Source organism: Triturus cristatus, chromosome 5_1 (assembly GCF_964204655.1).
Source record: "Triturus cristatus chromosome 5_1, aTriCri1.1, whole genome shotgun sequence".
Lineage (NCBI taxonomy): Eukaryota > Metazoa > Chordata > Amphibia > Caudata > Salamandridae > Triturus > Triturus cristatus.
The window spans coordinates 167,770,603-167,792,686 of NC_140587.1; the positions used below are offsets into that span (position 1 = coordinate 167,770,603).

General features: G+C 49.1%; 1 protein-coding gene across 1 annotated transcript in view; it reads left to right on the forward strand.

The window, feature by feature from the left end:
- The window catches only part of LOC146830549 (solute carrier family 60 member 1-like), a 305,632-nt gene that overhangs the window by 155,587 nt on the left and 127,961 nt on the right, over nucleotides 1-22,084 (forward strand). The window contains exons 5-6 of the mRNA XM_085604769.1: nucleotides 208-447; nucleotides 2,602-2,773. Of these exons, the coding sequence (XP_085460895.1) occupies nucleotides 208-447; nucleotides 2,602-2,773 (412 nt within the window). The remainder of the gene's footprint in view (nucleotides 1-207; nucleotides 448-2,601; nucleotides 2,774-22,084) is intronic.

Consider the following 22,084-nt stretch of genomic DNA (forward strand, 5'->3'; position numbering starts at 1 on the left):
TGCCCTTATAAAGAAACTCTGTTTTCAGCCTTGTCCTATATAGTACAGAACTCCTCAGGGACTTGGAATATCCCCATAATTTAGGGCTGGGTGTGCTTCATCTAATATATTAATTTGTGGTGTTTGTGTTCACTCCTTTCTTTCCAACAGAGGTGAGTGCTCTGCAACTTAGAAATAGACAGTCTTTCTCTCTTATTCTCCTCCTAGGTCCTTCATTTCTTTTTAGGATGTGGAGCCCTCCTCAGCCCCCTGATCGCTGACCCGTTCCTGTCCGATACGAACTGCATCCAGTCCAACCTCACTGCCAACTCCACCGCTAACCTGAAGCACATACGCAACTCACTGGTGCCGCACAATCTCAGGAACCTGTCACGCTATTCATTGCCGCTGCAGGGGACTGTCATCACCAATGTCTCCTATGCCTTCTGGATCATGGCCCTCATTAATGTAAGTGAACAAGGTGAGGTCTGGTAAAGAGAAAGGGTGGCGTGTGCTCACGATCACAGGCAGTCTTATTCAGAAAACAAGGTCTGAACATCCTGCATGAAGCGGACTCCCACCATGCTAGAAGACATCTAACACGGTAGGAAGAGTTGGATAAAAATGCTTGTTTGCATCATTTTCATAGGCGGTTACCACCGCACACTGATGTACCCCTTCCTTAGACATGTGCACTGTTGACTGCCTGAATTTCGCCCACACTTACTTCAAGATAACATTCCCCCAGCCATACACTCTACACGGTGTAGGGTGCTACCCGAGAAGGCAAGCGGTTCAGCGCTATATCATATGTTATATAATATTACATTATATACACGTTACATTCAACATGATTAGGTCGCAAGTTTATCATTGGACATCAAAGGCAGTGGAGTTCAAAGTACATCTACTAACAGAGCACTTCTGCCTTTTCTAAAGGGTATAACAGCTGCATTTGCCAGCTCCCCTGGGGCAAATCCAAACATTTATATTATTGTCAACATCGTTTGCATGCATACATAAACCATTTGAGACTTTGTTGTCAATGTCCTTAGGAAACACATTTCCATATAGTCAATTCCAAAAGACAACCAACACGACCCTAGATATAAGTACTATGTGTGCCAAAAAAGGAGAGGAGAGAATACCACTACGGTACAACCTCTTCTGTGCATAAACACTAACAGTTTCCCCGTTCCGGCCTTCTATGAAGAGCCTTTGCAAACAATGAATGCAAAGACAGCTGACAACCCTAATCCTCTCGCTTTTGACATGGTGGCTGTTGGGAGATGCCGGTTAGTCAAGCTCTTTTCTCACATACGAAGTGTCGTCACATTAGAGTCGTGTTTCACGGACGCAAAGAGGGAAGTTTGTTTAAGTGAAACACTAAGCAGGCACGTTTCGGGTGTGACTCGGGCGTCTGTCTGAGCCTCCCCCGCTCGCGCTGGACAGTAGGAATGTTCCCGAAAGGTCCGCCATAGGCGGGGGTCCTTGAGCCGCTCGCGCTTCTCAGCCTGTCCTTTTAGAGTATTTTACAGAATATCCGCATTCCTTGTAAAGTCCTTGTGAACGTGATCTCTCAAGAGATGTGTCGCTGAGAGGAGGGAGTTGCACACCATGTAACACTTTGTTTCAGCAGTTTTACCTGAGGTAAAGTGCGCGCTCCTTGTCATGTGCTCCGGAAGAAAGCTTTGGGGATTCCCACTTGAGGTGATTTTATGAGCGTCTCTTTTATCTAGAGCAATCTCACAGAATTAGAGACGAAATAGGTAAATTTGAGTTTCGTCCCAAGACGGAATTCAGAACGTCCCCTTGCTATTTAATGGGAGGGCGGACGTTCTCTTGTGATTTTCACATCTACTCTCAGCTCCTGTTACTGGGAGGCGAAACCTTAGCCCTCTCCTCAAAGGCCAATTGCAAAGCTTGTTACTGGGCAGGGACCGCCCACCCACTGCTTCGCATTCAGTTGCATTGCCTATTAATTGAGTAGAAGTAAAGCCATCTTTATCATCCACATCCAGGCCTGTTGGCTTTGTAGTGTCCGGCTGGACACGTTCTAGTGTTTTCACCCACCCTAACGCCCACCCATCACAGGCGTCACCGGTCAGGTGACCCTGCTAATAAAAGGGGCCGGGCGCACTTGCCCTGGGCCAGTTATAGTATCCTACTCAGTGTGTCTGTGCAGTCATTTAGCCAGTATGTGGGCCTAGCGCCCAGGACACCACAGGCCTATCCTGGTAGAGGAAGGCCCGCCCAAACTGCTCCCCATCTCGTCCCACAGCCTATCTTTTGGCGGTCATAGCTGTTTCCTGTGCACTACTTATCAAGCACCGATAGCTATCGGCATTACACCATTCCTAGAAATATACGAAGAGAGTTTTTACACTTCTAGAGCCATGGAGTCTATATGTGTATCCTTGTTTATCCCTAAAGTTGTCAACTTTGTTCTCTGTTTCACGACTACTGTTGTTCTCCAATGTCCCTTAGTCTTAGCTTTTCTTACCATTACGATTGCTGAAGGGTGTTCTGCTTCTGCGCCTACGTCTTGTAAAAGAGTGATTTTGGGATTTTTCTGTCTGGCGAAAGCAGCCTAAACCGTCTCTTCCTCCTTTGTGCCCTCAGCTTCCTATCCCCCTGGCTGTCTTCTTTCTTCTCTACAAGGAAGGCCTGGTGTCATGCTGCAGCAAGAAGAGCAGGTCCCTTTTGGCGGCAGATGAATTGGCCCTGGAGACCAAGCAGAGCCAAAAGGAGCGCATAGATTCACTGCCAGAAAAAGCGCAAGAGTCTGAGACAGGTATGAGGCGCACCCATTCACTAAAACCTTTTGGGGGGTGAGTAGGTGCTGTATGCACCGCAGACTGATTTTTCATATGGACTCGATTGAAGGTTTGTGGGAGGTGCAGAGCAGATGGAAGATAGAGAAGTTATTCTGAAGCATCAGTTGAGCTGAGAGATACTGTGAGAAGTTGGCCTGGCATATGCTGGTCACTAGTTATAGTGGCCACCTTGCACCAGTCCAATTCGACTCTTGGTAGATAGGTTTAAAGACAACCTTTTAAAGAAAGCTATCCTAGTGGTAGCTGTGGAGAGCAGCCTTCAGGCTAAGTCTCTGAGGAATGTAAAGCAGCTTGTTTTACCTTATAATCTCTTGAATTACCAAATGAAAAGACACAACACAGGTATATATATATCAAATATATATGTATTTATTTCTAAATATACTCTACTAATCTCTTTATGAGATTAGAGCCAGGTAAACATTCAAAAGATCAACAGTTCTCAATAAATTAAGCACAAATATGGCTGTAGCCCTAGGGGCGTACCAGACCATATACTAAAATAATGGGTTAACAAACTCGACTTGCAGTATGAAGAGGCCTAGGGCCTTGGGAATCGCTGGGGCTTCACTTCTGCAGTGTTAGCAGGTAAGTAATCAGCCCACAGGAGACGCGTGCAGTGTCTAAACACACACGTGGGTTTTCAATGCGTTTCAATGGCAAATGTCGCGGTTTGTATTTTACAGTTCTAGGGCACTTCGGAGTGGACAACAAGCAAACAACTTACAGGGTAAGTACTTCGAGAGCCAATGCACACTTGGGCACTGTAATGCAAGAGTTACCTCACCCAGGGAAGCCGGGTGCATACGTGTCCTTTGGTGTCGGGTCGCGATGCTGTTTTCAATGGAGATCACTGAAGACTTGCTGCTTGTGTCGTCGAGAGAAGTGTCCGCTGGAATCCGAAGATGGATTGGAGTTGCAGGAGACCTAGAAATTGAGGGGACAGAGTTCAAAGTCACTTGCCAGTGACCGGTGGCCAGCAAGATGGATGACCACAGCTGTCGCGTCTCTTCAGGTCGCTGATGTCGTGTTGTCTCTTCGCTCACGAGGACCAGGAGGGATCGATGAAGACCAGCAGCTGGATTCGGAGGGTCTCACATCGTCTGCAGCTGTTGACGGTGTCGGCACTCGGTTTGGAGCCAACAAGCCTTGGCAACTGCAAGTCTCGTGTGGATGGAAGATTGTCGATGGAGCAGACCAGCAAGGTCTGATGGACTTACCCAGTGAAGGTAAGTGAGGACAGGCCCAGAGCAACCAGGCGAGCCCTTGAAGGTGATGTGGTTGTCTTCTGGAGAGTTACTAGCCAACGGGCAAGCAACCTCGAAGACGCCTTTGCAGGAAAAGTTTACCAACAGCCCACGGTCACTCGGGATGAGGTAGGCTGCTGATCTTCGGTACTAGACCTGCTCGGGACTTGGACAACAAGTGGTCCAAAGCACAACTTCGTTGGACGTAGTTTAGGGCTTGCACTCGAAATCAGTGCACGGTTCCCTGGTATTGCTGTTCCTCGTCACTCGTGGGGTCCAGATGCCTCAGCTTCGCTGGGGACTCAAAATCGCCGTCAAGAGGTCAGGAAGTCTGCTTCAGGGGACGCAGGGACTTCGGGCTCCAGCGGGAGCGGTAAAGTTTGCAGCCGTAGTTCAGTAGTTTTGGTGCCTGCCAAGCAGGGGGGTCACTCCTTGACTCCAAGGGAGATCCTTCGGTATTCTAGAGATAGTAGAAAGTTGAAGGGCCAGGATTCTTCTTCGTAGAGCGTCGTCCAGGTGTAATCTAAATTGCATTGGCAATGTGTGGTATCTTATAGTGAAAAGATGGGAGGGACTAGCTCTGTGACCACTCTTCTGGGAGGGTCAGGGTAGTGGGTGGTTACACCCACTTCCCTTTGTCCAGTTCTGCGCCAGAGCAGGGGCAGGTAGCCCCTGAACCGGTTTGAGCTGGCATATGCACAGAGGAGCCTGCTGCTCCCCCAGTGCAGGACTTCAAAGCACTCTAAGAGTGCACCCACCCAGCTCCAATACACTAAATCCTGTCTGGGAGGTGGTGACACCTCCCCGTGACAGGAAACCCTTTGTTGGGCTCCCTCCACTGCGAGTTTCGGTCAGCAGCAGGAGGGCAGCCCGGCGTCTGTGCTGGTGGCATCCATTTTGTGATGCCAGGGCTCTGAAAGATTTCTACCGTGTAGTACAGGGGGTACATGTCGTCCCCTCTAGAAGGGTGGGATCCTACTCCCACACCAGTTACTGGTGTGGGGGTAGGATTCCAAGTTGTTTGACACCAAACACGACATGTTTTGATGCAGTCATTCCAAAGTTAGCATTTACCGCGAGGTTATAATGCACTTAAGAGTATATGGTTTAACCGCATCCACAAACAGCAGCAGAAAATAGACTCTGCCAGCTGCAGAGGGGTCCTGCTCAGGCAGAAGCACCCCCTCACATAGTAAACCATGCACCCTGCCCTTGGGATTGATAGGGCCTGCCATAGGGGTGACTGATAGGTTTATATGTGTGTGTATGGTGAGATATAGGAACCTATACCTCAGTGAGGAGTGCTAACACTACCTCACACAGGCTGCAGTAGCAGGCCTGTGGTGTCAGATTGTGAATGCTTCCCAGGGGTGGCATAATACATGCTGCAGCCCCTGGTAGGCCTGTGAAGTACCAATGCCCTAGGTACCTAAGGTACCATATACTAGGGGCTCATAAGGTACCACAGTATCCAATCACTAGTGCATCTAATATGCACACCAATCATTTAAGGGAGTAAGCAGATAGGCTGGGGTCCTGGATAGCAGGATCCCAGCCAGACTAGTCAAAAACCATTCAAACACCAGGAAAAAAGTGGGGGCAACCATATAGTCAGATTCCACCTTCCTACATAACCCCTCCCCCCCCAAACGAAAGGAGATAAGGCTAACCTTGCCCAGTTAAGCCTTTATTTCCTGAGTGGCCATATAAGGAAGAACCTGCAATTGCATGGTTGCTCCCTGTCTCATGGTCCACTTGGGAAATCCTACCCCAAGGGGTTTTGGAGTTTCTCCAAAGTCTAGGGAAATTACCTGTATTGTTTGCTGGTACAGAAGTAGGCTGGTGGGGTGTCTGAGTGTGGAAGTGAGGCCCTATTTGGGGTGGTCTCAACTTCCTCAGCACACCGGTCACCATGGAAGCCTTTCTGTCCATGACTGTGTCATATCTGGCCCTAAGGGTCAACCTCTGGCTGCCTACAGCTGGGGGTTGGGTCCCTTTGGTTGGAGTAGTGGAGGGCATTGGAATGTTTGGGGCAACTATGCCCCAGGTTTCCCTGTGCCCAACAAAGTCCATCTGGGGGGTACCTGTACCTAGGGGTAAGGGGGATCCCTCAGTTTGTAGAGGAATATTCACCTGGCTAGAACTACTCTGCTGGGTGTCCCTAATCTGCTGATGAGGGGGTTCCTCTGGACAGGGGCCCATTAAGGGTCCACTGACCTCCCTGACCTCTACAGCCCTGGGCTGACTGAGGCAGGGTAGAGAGGGGCAGGATACCTGCTCCAGACTGGGTGCCACCTTGGAAGTATCCCCTGCCATCAGAGATGTGGCCAGGACAGGCCTGACCACTTCTGGGGCAGTTACTTCACAAGGGGCAGGATCAGTTCCCTTAGAAACTTGACCCTTACCTTTAGTCTGGTGGGAGGAGGACTGTTCCTCACCCCCTATGCTCTCTGTTTGTGTGGAGTGATCCATAGTTTCAGGCTTCACTCCCCTTATTTTCTCCTGGGGTGGAGGTGAGGCCCTCAGGGTCTCATCCACTCTCTCAGGGATGCCTAACATTCTTAAATGGGCATTGTGATCTACCTCAGCCCAGGCTGAGATTTCCAGATCATTCCCCAGTAGACAATCCACAGGCAAGGTTGGGGACACTGCCACTCTCTTTGGGCCAGTGACCCCTCCCCAGCTGAGATTTACCACTGCCATGGGATGGTCTGTCCTAATTCCATCAATATTGGTCACCTGGTAGCTAAACTCAGGTAAAAGCTGTTCTAGGGGCACTAGTCTCTGTGTCACCATGGTGACACTAGCCCCTGTGTCCCTGTAGGCCACAGCCTTCTGACCATTGATCATGGGCTCTTGTCTGTACCTGCCCAAGATATTGGGACTCATGGTAAAGTTGGCAAACCCCATGCCACCATCACAGACTAGAGTTGCTTGTGTAGAGGACCTGGTTAGGCCAGAGTCCACCTGAGTTCCCCAAGAAAGCCCAACTAATTTTTTGGGTGCACTCCCACCACCTGGGGGATTACTACTGGTAGTAACAGGAGGTGTCGGAGCTGCAGAGGGAGGAACATTTTCTTTATTGCCATTCTTTGGACAGCTGGAGTCAGTTTTCCAGTGTCCAGGTTGCTTGCACACATGGCAATATGGTTTCTTATTGGAAGAGGAAGGATTTTGGGACCCACCCCCAGAACTGGGTTTTTGGGGCCCTTAAGAGGACTTTTCTGTTTTATCATCCCCACCTTTCTCTTTGGGCTTAGTGGAATCTTTCTTCTGGTCACCACCTTGGTTCTTGGGCCTAACCCTGGTTCTGACCCATTTGTCTGCCTTCTTTCCCAATTCTTGGGGAGAGGTCAGATCAGAGTCCACCAGGTACTGGTGTAAGAGTTGGTTTTGACAATTATTAAGGATCTGCTCTCTTATAATCAAATTATACAATCCTTTAAAGTCAGTGACTCTACTGCCAACTATCCAACCCTCCAGAGCCTTGGTAGCACAATCTACAAAGTCCACCCAATCCTGAGTCTGTGCTTTCTGGGTGTCTCTGAACTTGAACCTGTATTGTTCAGTGGTTAAGCCAAACCCATCTATTAATGCACTCTTCAGGGATTCATAATCATTAGCATCCTCTTCTCTAACAGTGAGGAGCTTGTCTCTCCCTTTGTCTGAAAAGGTGAGCCACAGGATTGCTGCCCACTGTTTCTGGGGGACCTGTTGAACTTTACAGGCCCTCTCCATAGCAGTTATCCATTTGTGGATATCATCCCCACTCTGGTAGGGAGGAACAACCTTGGACAGGTTCCTATGATCTGGCATGTAATCTCTGCCTCTAGGGACACTGTTGCTGCCACCAGGGGTATCTAACCCCTCCTTCTTTGAAGCTCTTTGGAGCTCGCAGGCTTCCCTATCTAAGGCCAATTGCTTGGTTCTGAGGGCAAGCCTAGCTTCCTCATACTGGAGCATCTTGAACCTTCTTTCAGAGGAGGTCTCCCTGGGAAAGTTGGAGTTCCTCTGTGGAATAGATTCTCTTCCAGAGTGATATGACCTGTCAGAGTCCCTTGAGAGGGACCTAGGCCTGTCTCCCACTCTGTCAGCTCTCTTAGGGAGATTTCCTCTATTCTCTTCAGACCCTCTGGGTCTGGCCCTTCACCCACAGAGTCCAGGTCATCTTGATTGTCATCATCAGACCCAGTGACTATGTGTGAACCACCCCCTGATGCAGACCCACTTGCTCCTAGAGCTTGTCTCAGGTCATCTGCTACTAACAGATCTATCGGGTGTTGTGATGAGGGACTCCTGCCCACCCTCAGTTGTCTTTCAAAGCATAAGGCCTTCAGTTCAGTGTAGGCTATATCTTTGTACTGAGATGGGGTGGACCCACTGGCTCCACCATGGTGAGACATACTAGTGTTGTGCAGTGTTGAACTACCTACACTAGTTGAGGCCTACTGGACCTAGCTTGAGCTGTAGCAAGGGTGTGCTTGTCCCTTCACAAACAGCTCTAAGTTCAGTAGAACTTATTGATACTAGCTTGACTTTATATGTACCTTGAGTACCTTAAGTGGTTTTCAGTTAGTAATTCAAATAGAGATTTTCTAGTAAACCAATGGGAAGCTGGAATCCCACACGCTGCCCACCAATGTGAGAAGTTGGCCTGGCATATGCTAGTCACTAGTTATAGTGGCCACCTTGCACCAGTCCAATTCGACTCTTGGTAGATAGGTTTAAAGACAACCTTTTAAAGAAAGCTATCCTAGTGGTAGCTGTGGAGAGCAGCCTTCAGGCTAAGTCTCTGAGGAATGTAAAGCAGCTTGTTTTACCTTATAATCTCTTGAATTACCAAATGAAAAGACACCACACAGGTATATATATCAAATATATATGTATTTATTTCTAAATATACTCTACTAATCTCTTTATGAGATTAGAGCCAGGTAAACATTCAAAAGATCAACAGTTCTCAATAAATTAAGCACAAATATGGCTGTAGCCCTAGGGGCGTACCAGACCATATACTAAAATAATGGGTTAACAAACTCGACTTGCAGTATGAAGAGGCCTAGGGCCTTGGGAATCGCTGGGGCTTCACTTCTGCAGTGTTAGCAGGTAAGTAATCAGCCCACAGGAGACGCGTGCAGTGTCTAAACACACACGTGGGTTTTCAATGCGTTTCAATGGCAAATGTCGCGGTTTGTATTTTACAGTTCTAGGGCACTTCGGAGTGGACAACAAGCAAACAACTTACAGGGTAAGTACTTCGAGAGCCAATGCACACTTGGGCACCGTAATGCAAGAGTTACCTCACCCAGGGAAGCCGGGTGCATACGTGTCCTTTGGTGTCGGGTCGCGATGCTGTTTTCAATGGAGATCACTGAAGACTTGCTGCTTGTGTCGTCGAGAGAAGTGTCCGCTGGAATCCGAAGATGGATTGGAGTTGCAGGAGACCTAGAAATTGAGGGGACAGAGTTCAAAGTCACTTCCCAGTGTCCGGTGGCCAGCAAGATGGATGACCACAGCTGTCGCGTCTCTTCAGGTCGCTGATGTCGTGTTGTCTCTTCGCTCACGAGGACCAGGAGGGATCGATGAAGACCAGCAGCTGGATTCAGAGGGTCTCACATCGTCTACAGCTGTTGACGGTGTCGGCACTCGGTTTGGAGCCAACAAGCCTTGGCAACTGCAAGTCTCGTGTGGATGGAAGATTGTCGATGGAGCAGACCAGCAAGGTCTGATGGACTTACCCAGTGAAGGTAAGTGAGGGCAGGCCCAGAGCAACCAGGCGAGCCCTTGAAGGTGATGTGGTTGTCTTCTGGAGAGTTACTAGCCAACGGGCAAGCAACCTCGAAGACGCCTTTACAGGAAAAGTTTACCAACAGCCCACGGTCACTCGGGATGAGGTAGGCTGCTGATCTTCGGTACTAGACCTGCTCGGGACTTGGACAACAAGTGGTCCAAAGCACAACTTCGTTGGACGTAGTTTAGGGCTTGCACTCGAAATCAGTGCACGGTTCCCTGGTATTGCTGTTCTTCGTCACTCGTGGGGTCCAGATGCCTCAGCTTCGCTGGGGACTCAAAATCGCCGTCAAGAGGTCAGGAAATCTGCTTCAGGGGACGCAGGGACTTCGGGCTCCGGCGGTAGCGGTAAAGTTTGCAACCGTAGTTCAGTAGTTTTGGTGCCTGCCAAGCAGGGGGGTCACTCCTTGACTCCAAGGGAGATCCTTCGGTCTTCTAGAGATAGTAGAAAGTTGAAGGGCCAGGATTCTTCTTCGTAGGTGTAATCTAAATTGCATTGGCAATGTGTGGTATCTTATAGTGAAAAGATGGGAGGGACTAGCTCTATGACCACTCTTCTGGGAGGGTCAGGGTAGTGGGTGGTTACACCCACTTCCCTTTGTCCAGTTTCGCGCCAGAGCAGGGGCAGGTAGCCCCTGAACCGGTTTGAGCTGGCATATGCACAGAGGAGCCTGCTGCTCCCCCAGTGCAGGACTTCAAAGCACTCTAAGAACCCACCCAGCTCCAATACACTAAATCCTGTCTGGGAGGTGGTGACACCTCCCTGTGACAGGAAACCCTTTGTTGGGCTCCCTCCACTGCGAGTTTCGGTCAGCAGCAGGAGGGCAGCCCGGCGTCTGTGCTGGTGGCATCCATTTTGTGATGACAGGGCTCTGAAAGATTTCTACCGTGTAGTACAGGGGGTACCTGTCGTCCCCTCTAGAAGGGTGGGATCCTACTCCCACACCAGTTACTGGTGTGGGGGTAGGATTCCAAGTTGTTTGACACTAAACACGACATGTTTTGATGCAGTCATTCCAAAGTTAGCATTTACCGCGAGGTTATAATGCACTTAAGAGTATATGGTTTAACCGCATCCACAAACAGCAGCAGAAAATAGACTCTGCCAGCTGCAGAGGGGTCCTGCTCAGGCAGAAGCACCCCCTCACATAGTAAACCATGCACCCTGCCCTTGGGATTGATAGGGCCTGCCATAGGGGTGACTGATAGGTTTATATGTGTGTGTATGGTGAGATATAGGAACCTATACCTCAGTGAGGAGTGCTAACACTACCTCACACAGGCTGCAGTAGCAGGCCTGTGGTGTCAGATTGTGAATGCTTCCCAGGGGTGGCATAATACATGCTGCAGCCCCTGGTAGGCCTGTGAAGTACCAATGCCCTAGGTACCTAAGGTACCATATACTAGGGGCTCATAAGGTACCACAGTATCCAATCACTAGTGCATCTAATATGCACATCAATCATTTAAGGGAGTAAGCAGATAGGCTGGGGTCCTGTATAGCAGGATCCCAGCCAGACTAGTCAAAAACCATTCAAACACCAGGAAAAAAGGGGGGGCAACCATATAGTCAGATTCCACCTTCCTACAGATACCGACAGTCCGAATTCACCCCAAAGCACAGGACTGACTGGAAGAAACAGAATGTTCTCATTAGTCCAGTCTGCCTCTGATTCCTTGAGAAGCTGTACATTTTTGGCACATTCCGCAAACCTTGCATTTTGTTATCAACTGATTTGTTTTTAAAATTGCACATGGCACTTTGAGCCAGAAGAGAGCCCCTTTAAGTGAAGTTGTAAAAAACAATAGACCTGAGTCCCAAACTTCTTTTGTAGTATATACACTAGTACTTCTGACATACTACAAAATGCAGTTCATATACCTATGGCTATAGACCTCCGCCTCTTCTATCTTTTCTGAACGGGGATCTGGGCCACCGATAGGTATATATTCTTTTAGTAAATCTGTGTGGGACAGGGGGAGTGGTCAGAAAATAGGGACTAATAAATCAAAAGGGAATTTTAAGGAGTGGTTTGGTGGGACATGTTAACGCAAAACACCCCCTATAAAAGAGTAAGATCCTTACAATTCACTGAATCTACTTCTAAAGTTGCTACAGCCTTAAAAGTGTCCAAACAGAATTAAATGTGCTGCTGCCTAGCCTTGGAGTAAGTTACTGCAACATACTTCCACACAATAGAGGCAAGAAATTAAAGTAACACCCCATAGGAACTAATGTTAAATTAATTTAATACTTTTGATATTTACATTATATTTACAATAGTGATAAAGCACAAAATTACTTGTTGTTTATCAAATATTTACATAAGGTTTATCACAAAACCACATTCCATTATAATCCCTTGCTTGCTTAATTTATTCTGTTTTGTTTATCTATAATAAAGAAGTACATCGGTCCTTGTATCCACAGTGTAATAACCCGATCTCGTTGTCACCTCATAAAATGTGCACTGTGTTTATTGGGAACGATGCTCTGTATTTTCTTGTGGCCACCTTCATATCCTCTACCAATTTTATTCAAGTCCTCGATGTAGCTTCTATACCCAGCCAATAAAAATGCTTCATTATTTGTAATCTATTCCCCTAGAGTCTTAGGGGGATATTCACAAGAACATGCGCTAAACATCACCAAAAAATGCTAACGCAACTTTACACATCGCAGCCCATCGCGGGAAAATAACTCTGTGTCAACGTGAAATTCACAACAAGGCGGTACCATGCGATAGTCTTCCGAAACCGCAGCCAATGTCCGCATACAACCACCTCAACGGAGATAAAAACACAAATCACAACACAACAAAACGTGCGATGAGTCCATTCACGATGAGGAAAGCAGGGATAAGCACCGCCAGGCCCGTGACACACATGGCAGGTGGGAATAAGCACAACAAAAGCCTGAAAAAGAAAGACAAACCAAACAGAAAACAACGGCCAAGCACAATGGAGGCAACCCGAGCCAGCAGACAACCCCACAAGCCCCATTGGCAACAAAACATTGTACATGGCAGGCCATCTTGGACAAGGTGAATGCAGCCTGAGAGCGGAGGAGGATAATGGAAGAAAACCAGAACATCTGGAATGATGCGATAGGCACAAACAAGCAGAAACACGCCAACAACACGAAGGCAGCAATGCACACCGGAGGTGGGAGTCCCGCGCCACACCAGGAGCTGGATGACATGAACGAAATGGTGTCCACCACATCAGTCTGGAGATGGTGGCAGGACTCGGGGACCGGAAACTGCCCAAAACAACAGACACAACAGCAACAGGGAAAAGAACGAGCAGGGACTGGGGGAGATGAGCACAATGGCACACATGCACAATTAAGCACAGCACAACTGCAGACAAACCATGCCCAAGAGTTACAACACCAACCAGGAACACAAGTCACACAACCCGACAATATCACACCACTAAACAAGCACAGAAGTGAAAACCACCCTGCCTGAAAAGGAGAAGGGTGAGCCAAATCAGAGCTGAAGGGACATCTCACACACAATGCAGCACACACACATAGGAAGCAGAGCACCCCAACATCGAACACAATGTGGTACAAACACCAAAATTTGCACAACCGAACACAGGACACAAGTGCACCTGCCTGTGGCCGGTAAACAGCCATACGCATCTGGCAAAGCACGAAACAGGGACATGATAATGCACAAGTACAAACCCACAGTCCTGATGGGGTTGCAATGCACGTATGACAGGGAGCCAGAGAGTCCGTGACACACACATTGGCATACAAATCAAGACACAACACAGTTGGAGACAAGTGAAAGTGCGGAAACTTTATCAACAAGTGCGTGTTAGTACGGCCAAGAGAAGTGCCACGTTATGCAGAACAATGCAGCAGCATGTCTGAATGAGAAATGTAGGAAAGCGCCCATGTCCACCTCGGGGGAGTCCATCACCAAAACAAGTCAGTGCCAACCCGCGTTGGTTGTCCGCGCCTGGATCATGAGTCCAGGCCAATGCAGCCATGTCCACTGTCGTCTTTGGACATGTGACCAGATTCCCAACATGCAACCAGGCGTCGGGACACGTGCAATGGGTCACATCCAGTTGTGGCTGCAGGTACCTTGTCACTTGTCCATGAACGCGAGTGCAGCTGCGTAGGCCAACATCTCCAACGAGTGATCGTTGTCCACCACATCTGACATATCTTCGACGTAATCCATCAGCTGACCCGGACAGATGTGCTGACTCCAACCACTGGACCCAATGTGTACCAAAGCCCAATCGGGTAGTGGCTCAATGTGCTCACTGCACATGACGACTCGTGCAATCTCCCAGGTCCAGTTTCCAGCCTGCATGCCAAACATCCATGCATGCCATAAACGGGCACCACGGTGACACTCCTGGTCGTGGGCCAACAGGAGGGGCACACACACACGTCATAATCCAGGTCAGCTACCGTTACGTTGGAGAGGCAGACATCCATGGACCACTCGAATATGCACAAGCGACAATGCAACACAGGCTGAACGTAGGTGACGTCCGCAAGGCGGAAGCTCAGCCGGTAAATGATTCGCAGCACTGCCAACAGTACATGCAGCAGACATGCACGGTACAGGTCCACGTGACTAGAGTCGAGTATGTGTCCGGGATGGTCTGCCATTGCGTCAGTGGCTCAACTTGAAGCTGCACTGGCTTGCCCTGCACCAGTCCTGTGGATGAAATGGCACAGTTTGGTGCAATGAGCAGTGTCTGTGTGCAACGGGGGCAGGCCTGGGGTGGGGTGGGGTGGGAGTAGGTGTGAAGGCCATTTCACGCATGCTAACTACGACCAAGGACTTCTGCGTGTGGGATGTGTACACGTTGGTCTCACCTCGAGCAGTGCGTTGTGTGGGAGTTGCAAGCAAATGCTATCCTATCTGTCGGGGTGCTGGCCACATGCAAGTTCCTGCTTGGAACTGCAGATGTGCTACCGCCTGATAGTTCAGACAAAGGACCTTTCATCCCTACAGTAACTTCACCATCTGCATGCATACAGGAGATGTACAGAGGCCTGTCATGGGTGTGGTGGGATGTCTGCGACCCTGGGAATCATGGATGATATGCCCAGCACGTGGCACATGAGCGGCCTCACTGTGTGTTACCTTGCCACACAGTTGCTCCTCCCTCCCACGAGCCCCCACACTTGTGTGCACTGCGCGGTTGCATCACGTGCACTCCTACGGCACACCATTGTAATGCCTGTTCGTGCATGTCCAGCTGCATGCCAACAACACCGTGATGAATGCCTTTGAAGGTGTGCGGCAACGTGAGTGTAGGCCAATGGTCCAGACAGGGCAGACACAGGTGTACAGCCCATGGCTGGCTGTGATTGCGCTGCGAATGAGGCCAGGCAACTGACTCATGCATCCGCAGGACTGATACACATAACACTTGGCATGCATGTGCCAATATCCAGAGCGGTCTTGCGCTCCTACATGTCCCCGTACGTGCGAGCCCGCCCTCCTGGTGCATGCCACAATTTAACATCGAGTACTGTGGCCTTGGTGGCGACAACATCCCAACACAGAGACACACTTACCGCACTTCCTGACAAAGGCCAGGTCCAAGCCCCGCCCTGCTCCCCCTGCCGAATCAGCACACCCCTGCGCTGAGCTGACGTATGTCAGACCAGCACACGCCGCTTGTGCATGCAGCGGGGTGCGTGCGAAGCTACATGTCCAGGGTCTCAGTACTCTTCTCTGTGCGTTTACTGGTGTGTACTCTGCCATTCATGATTCGCGACTATGTTCTGGATGTGGGACCTACTGGCATGACAGGTCTGGGGACCAGCGGCCCGAGGTACAGCAGGCACACAGGGATGCAGGCCCCGCCGCGCTCGGCGCAAGACTCGTGGCGGGCTGAGAGGCGCCGCCCTGGCAGACGCATTCTCCATTCCGAATGAGAACCACGACCAGTGTGACGGGCTTTTTGTTCACACCCTACGCAGGCCTGACGTACACAGGACCAACCCACTATGCACGCGCATGCACTGGCGGACGTGACGTGCGACATTTCCACGTTCTGCCCCACGACCTATGGGGACATGGTAGCATCCACTGGCCACTACACTCCATGCACCAGCAGTTGATCTCCACATGGCCATTTCCCTGTTTTGTACTCTGTGGTCTGTCCGGCCCCTCCACGCCACACCTGGCATTGGGTAGGTTCACATTCTTTAGTCACTTGCCGCTCTCGCACATGCCTGCTCCATGCCTCTCTTCACATCCTGCTATTGTGTGTCTGTGGTGCCATGCCGTGGTTGTGTTGTGGGCATGGCAAGGCCAGATTCCCAATGGAGTTGTGTTGTCGTGTCTGGTTGGTTGGCATATTGTGTGTCATGTTGAATGTAGTTGTACTGCATGCCCATTGGCAGAGTCATGAATTGCATGACTGTGGGCTGGAGGTGTGTGGTGTGTTTATTTTGGACTTACCAACGGGCACTGCATTTCCACGTGTGCCAACCTGGGAGCGCTGGGTGATGATGGACTGGCGGGAGATGTGAGTTTCATGCACTCTGCCTGGGGAGTTGGCCACGACATTGTTGAGGAGTCCCGGGCGGTCCACTATTGCCTGCACATTCATGGTATGCGTGTGTTTCTGTTGTGGTAGTTGTGTGCAGTGTGGGCAGGGGGCACGAGGGGTACATGTGTGCAGTTGACTGTCCCTGACACGTGAGGGAATCCAGCTATGGCGTAGGGACCTGGCTTGGTCTCCAGCTGCTCCTGCGCAGTGTGGGTGACGGGGTGCTGGGGTACCAGGCTGATGTTGGCATCCAGGACAGGTGTGATGACCTTGGATGGGGCTGGCTGTGTGACTCCTCTGACTTTGGCAGTTGTGGGTTGGATGGTACCAGAGGCCGGCATGTGCTGCGCAGCTGGCAGCTTTGTCTGTGGAGGGATGTTGGTTGTGCGCTGGGTTGGTACTGTCAGCAGGTGGGGGATGTGGGTCAGGATGCCGGGGATGGTTCTCCTTTTGGGCCTGTAGTGGGCAATGTCCTCCTCTGGCATTAGGTATGGGCGGCAGGTGTGTTTCAGGTGGGTCCGCTGTCTTTGTGTACGCTGCCTATGTGGTGTTCCCAGGGGGTGGGGGGCAGCACGGGTCCTGGGGGTGGTGGGTGGCCTAGGGTGGTTGCGGTGAGTGTTGTGGCCCTCATGGGTATCCGTGTTGCATGATCATTGTCTCCATGGCATCTGTGGGTCTTCCGGTGTGGCTCTTGGCTGGGCTCCCTTTTATGCTGCAGGTAGTCGTCCTGCTTAACACCAGCAAAAGGCAGGTGTTAATTACCAAGTGCTACCGCAGCTTATCGCCTGTGTTTGGTTCACATCGCAGATCTGGCAGTTCGTTGTGAAAGTGGGTTTGTGGTTTTTTCGTGTGTTTTTGCACGGAAACGCCTACTCTGCATCTCATTAGGGTTAGTTGGTGGTGTCCACCCTGGAGATACATTTTGGGGCAGTTATCGTGGGAATACTTTTTTTTGTTTTTTGTTTTTGTTTTTTGTTGTTGTTGTTTTTTAGCTTCTCTAATGGAGGATCACAGCGGCCCCAGGTCATGGAGGAGCATGTTTTGGGCTCAAGCACAGCTGTGGAAGGTGTAACTATTTGAAGGGTCGGCATGATGTGGATTCAGTTTACTTCTTTGCAGCAACATTATTGCCCGGCCATTTAGATCAACAGGGCTGCTCCTCCTTACTGCCTCATTTCTACAAACAACAGGGCTGCAAAGGGCAATAGAAAGAGGACTGCACCTAGCAACTAAAAAGGGACTACAATGGCAGTATGAGACAAGTTCGACCTGTTGGCAGCCATCTTGGAAAGGCTTGGGCCAACTACATTTCTAACTAAAATTAGGTTTGGTTTGCACTATTGGTAATAGATTTTTCTAGCTCCGTAATGCCTATCAGTGCCATAAATTCTAGCTTGCTCTTTGGGTTCCATCCAAACTGGTCATGGTCTTAAGGAAACAGAGGATTGTAAAGGTCCCAGCAGTGCACATGGTTGGTCTCTTACCTGCTGCATATGGCTAGACACGTCAATGAATAAAAGGGAAGTCCTCTTAACCCCTTCCCATGCACCACAGAATTCACACCAACGGTGAAGCCACCACCTTCAGGCAATAAGCACACCATCAAAATGGATTTAAGCCCTACCCCTCCGGTCCCAATGCTTTCATCATCAACTACCCACCCAACCTTTCGAAAAACGCAGCCAAAAACTTAAAGCATCACCTACTAAGGTCTAGGCCCGAAACTTTAATCTCAGACGTCTACTCTTGTGCAAACAAAGGGAGTAGACTTAATGACCTTATTTTCTACACCAGAAAAAGAGCTTGTTGGCGTAAAGTCCTCTACTCTATGCTCCGAATTTCAGGCACCAGGAAAACACCCTATGGTCTCAAACTAACTACAGCTCCCTCGCTCAATGCCAACGCCACCATCACCCTATATAACAATGGGATCATCTTTATACAAGCGTCTAATGACAATCTGATTAAATTAGCCAGTATCTACCCATCCCTCAAGCACACGGCCTCGGCAAAGTCCACTGACACTCATCCTTCCAGCAATTAGGGCAGCACCAGTTCCCCCACCACCTCTCAGCCTGGACCCTCGCTCCCTCTGATTTACTCCTCGCTGCAAGGTGACCACAGTGCGGCTCAGCCCCGGGTGGAGGTGCCTCAACCTTCTAGTCCCATGACCCAACAGGTGATAAACATCTTCTGCCCCAAACGCGAAGAGATCCCCATGTGTCCTTATACCTTTGCCTTCATCAACTGAACACTTGTCCCTCATCCCTCCCACTACGCCACATACCAAAGGGGTAAATGGACAAATGCCCCACTCCGGCCTTGATTTGCCATACCATCGATCTCCGGTAGGACCTGCTCAGGACCCTCGGAGATATGGTTTGACAGCTGACGCTAATGCTACATCCCTGGCTCCCGACCATGATCTATCACACATTCGATCTCAGGTGGGAACTGTTCAGGACCCTCAGAGTTATGATCAGACCACCGTCGCTAACGCTACATCACTGACTCCCAAGGTTCACTCTACCCCGCCTGATCCACAAGTTCAATTCCCTCTCCAGGAACAACGATCCACCATCTTAGCGCACGCAGGCTTACACGGAGACTCCTCCTCTCTGTTAACACACCATATACCCCCTTCAGACATAGGTGCACGCCTTGATGATAAATATATCTCCAAATGCACCTTCTCACTACCGAACTACATGACCTAAAAGTCCTTTCCAAGGATTTTTTCCCAATGATTAGTTCCATCCTCACCTCTATGAATCTACCTGGAACCTCCCTGAGTGATAGTGATTGCTTGGGCCAGATGTTAGCCTCCGCTGTCTCGCAAACCATTCCCTTAGCTAATGTGCCCACACGGCCCAGAAGAGCTGAGACCTTGGTGTCCAATGATCTTAATGACCTTCACAACTCCTACTCGACTAGGTCCAACCCCAATTTGACCCCGCCAAAGCACATACAAACCATCCTTCCTAATCTACACAGAGAACCTCCTCATAATCTTAGAGTCATCAATAAAGACAATCTCACGTGTGTGAATCTCACCCAGACTCCTTCAGCCACTAATCCTCCACGTTTGAAATGTGTACTACTCAATTGCAGGTCTGCCAGTAAACATGCCTCCGAAATATTCGACTTAATTCAATACAATGATCTTGACATCATCATCCTTACTGAATCCTGGCTAAATCCAACCTCCACTCCTATTTTAGACCTCCTTGTACCGCCTACTCACGACATAATCAGGCTAGACAGAGTTAGGAAGCATGGAGGTGGCCTAGCCTGCATTCATAGAAACACACTTTCGATTTCCCACATAGAGTCCTCTTCGCCCTCTGCCTGTGAATATCTTTGTCTCAACATCGCAAGTAACAACCGGCCGGTCTGCAAACTTCACACCTTTTATCACCCTCCTGGAGACAACCTCCTTTTCATTGAACAAATAATGGAGATCATCTCGAGTAATGTCGACTCAGTCATCTCCGAAATCTTTCTGGGCGATTTCAATCTCCACTGGTGTAATCATAATGACCAAGCGGTTACTTGCCTTAAAGACTTTCTGAAGGATCATGATCTCATTATCTCGAAAGGGCAGTCTATCACACTGGAATCCATTACTCCTTGCGATTGGTCAGACCACCACTGCATTCTCTTCTATATCAATATGGAGGTGAAGCTGAGGAAGGCTCATCCAATGAAATCCAAGATCTTGAAAAGGGATTTCAGATCTATAAACCCAGCTGAATCAGCTGCCCACTGTAAAATTGCCCTCTCCTCCCAAGCCGACCTGAGTGAGGTTCAGTTACTCACCGACAGTTACAACTCGACCATCTATAACATCTTGGATGACATTGCACCACTCCAACTAAAAAATACTTCAACAAAAAAATCCAAACCATGGTATAATTACAATCTAAACACAGAACGGCGCAACCTCAGGGCAGCTGAACGAGCCTGGAAGTCAAATCCCTCCTTGGAACACATTAAATTCCTTAGAGAGGTTAGGAGTATATATAACAAGCAAATCAAGTGCGCTAAAGCAGATTATTTCAGACAACAACAAGATCAAGCCGCTAATCGCCCCAAGAAACTCTTCGAACTGGTCAAACAACAATCAATTTCGGGTACAAATCACTCTGGGCCATATGTAGGTAAATTACATTTACCGATTCTTAAATACCGAATTTTACCGATTCGGTATTTATGAATCGGTAAATGTAATGTAGGTAAAAAAATACCGATTCGGTAAGTGTCGGTATTTTAGAATCAGTATTTACCGATTCGGTAATGGCAACTGGCTTCCCATGCATTCCTATGGGCCTGGAGGCCCATAGGAATGAATGGGAAGCCAGTTGCCATTACCGAATCGGTAAACACCGAATCGGTAATGGGGGAGGCAGTATCATGGGTGGCAGGGTGTCACATTGACACCCTGTTGCACCCCTGAATCGTACATGTGTGCACATGTGGTGCACATACATGCCCTAAGGGCATGTATGTCTGCCACATTGCACACTTCAAAGTGCACAAAAATGCATTTTTACACCTATTCGTCATTTACCACCAACTTTTAGTTGGTGATAAATAACGAATCCCAACACCCACGACACACTCACCCTACATCTCATTTCTGGATTCGTAATTTACCGAATCGGTAAAATTACCGATTTGGTAATTTTACCGATTCGGTAAATTACCGAATCCATAAATGATCCCCCTACATAGCAAAAGCCTAAATACCGGTCGGTAACGGTATATTTACCGAAAATCGGCCGTTACCGACCGGTATTGGGCTTCCTACATATGGCCCTAGGTCTCCAATGTCAGCCCACCGTCTGTTGATGAATTTTCAGCTTTCTTCATTGAGAAATCAAGACTCATCTCCAGTGAACTTGCCTCCAAGAAGGCTCTCCTGCCAGTTTCTGGTTCCGCACCTCTGGTCATAGATAAGCCCAACCTCACAAACATGATCATCAAGAACAAGGCCTCATGGAGCACCTTTACCCCATTCAGTGAAAAAGACATCCACAGGATTCTTCAGAACATCAATCCATCCAACCACTTCAGTGATCCATTGCCCCCGTCCATCTTCAAAGAGATCAAGAATGCTCTCATCCCCACATGGACTAGGATAGTAAACGCTTCTCTATCCCAAGGCACGATCCCAGACTGTCTAAAAGCAGCGCAGGTATCACCCATACTAAAAAAAACAACTGCAGAGAATTCTGACCTCAATAATTTCCGTCCCATATCTAACATCCCCACGCTAGCTAAACTATTCGAAAAATGTGTACAATCCCAACTTTGTGCTCACATGGAGAATTTCCAACTCCTCAACCAACATCAATCAGGTTTTCGGAAGGGGCATAGCACAGAATCGGCACTCATGCACGTTATTGACGACATATTAAATATACTCGATCAAAATGGCTCCTGCCTCCTGATCCTCCTTGATCTTTTCTCCGCATTCGACACGATTATTCACGACAACCTCCTTTCCACTCTGAAGAACAGGATGGGATTCTCGGGCCTGGTGCTACAATGGTTGTCCTCATTCCTCCTCCACAGAACACAAAGAGTCAAGGCAAACCACTCCCTCTCCCAGCCCTCTCCAGTTCTCATGGGTGTACCCCAAGGGTCCGCCCTCTCTCCTATCCTTTTCAACCTCTTTTTGGA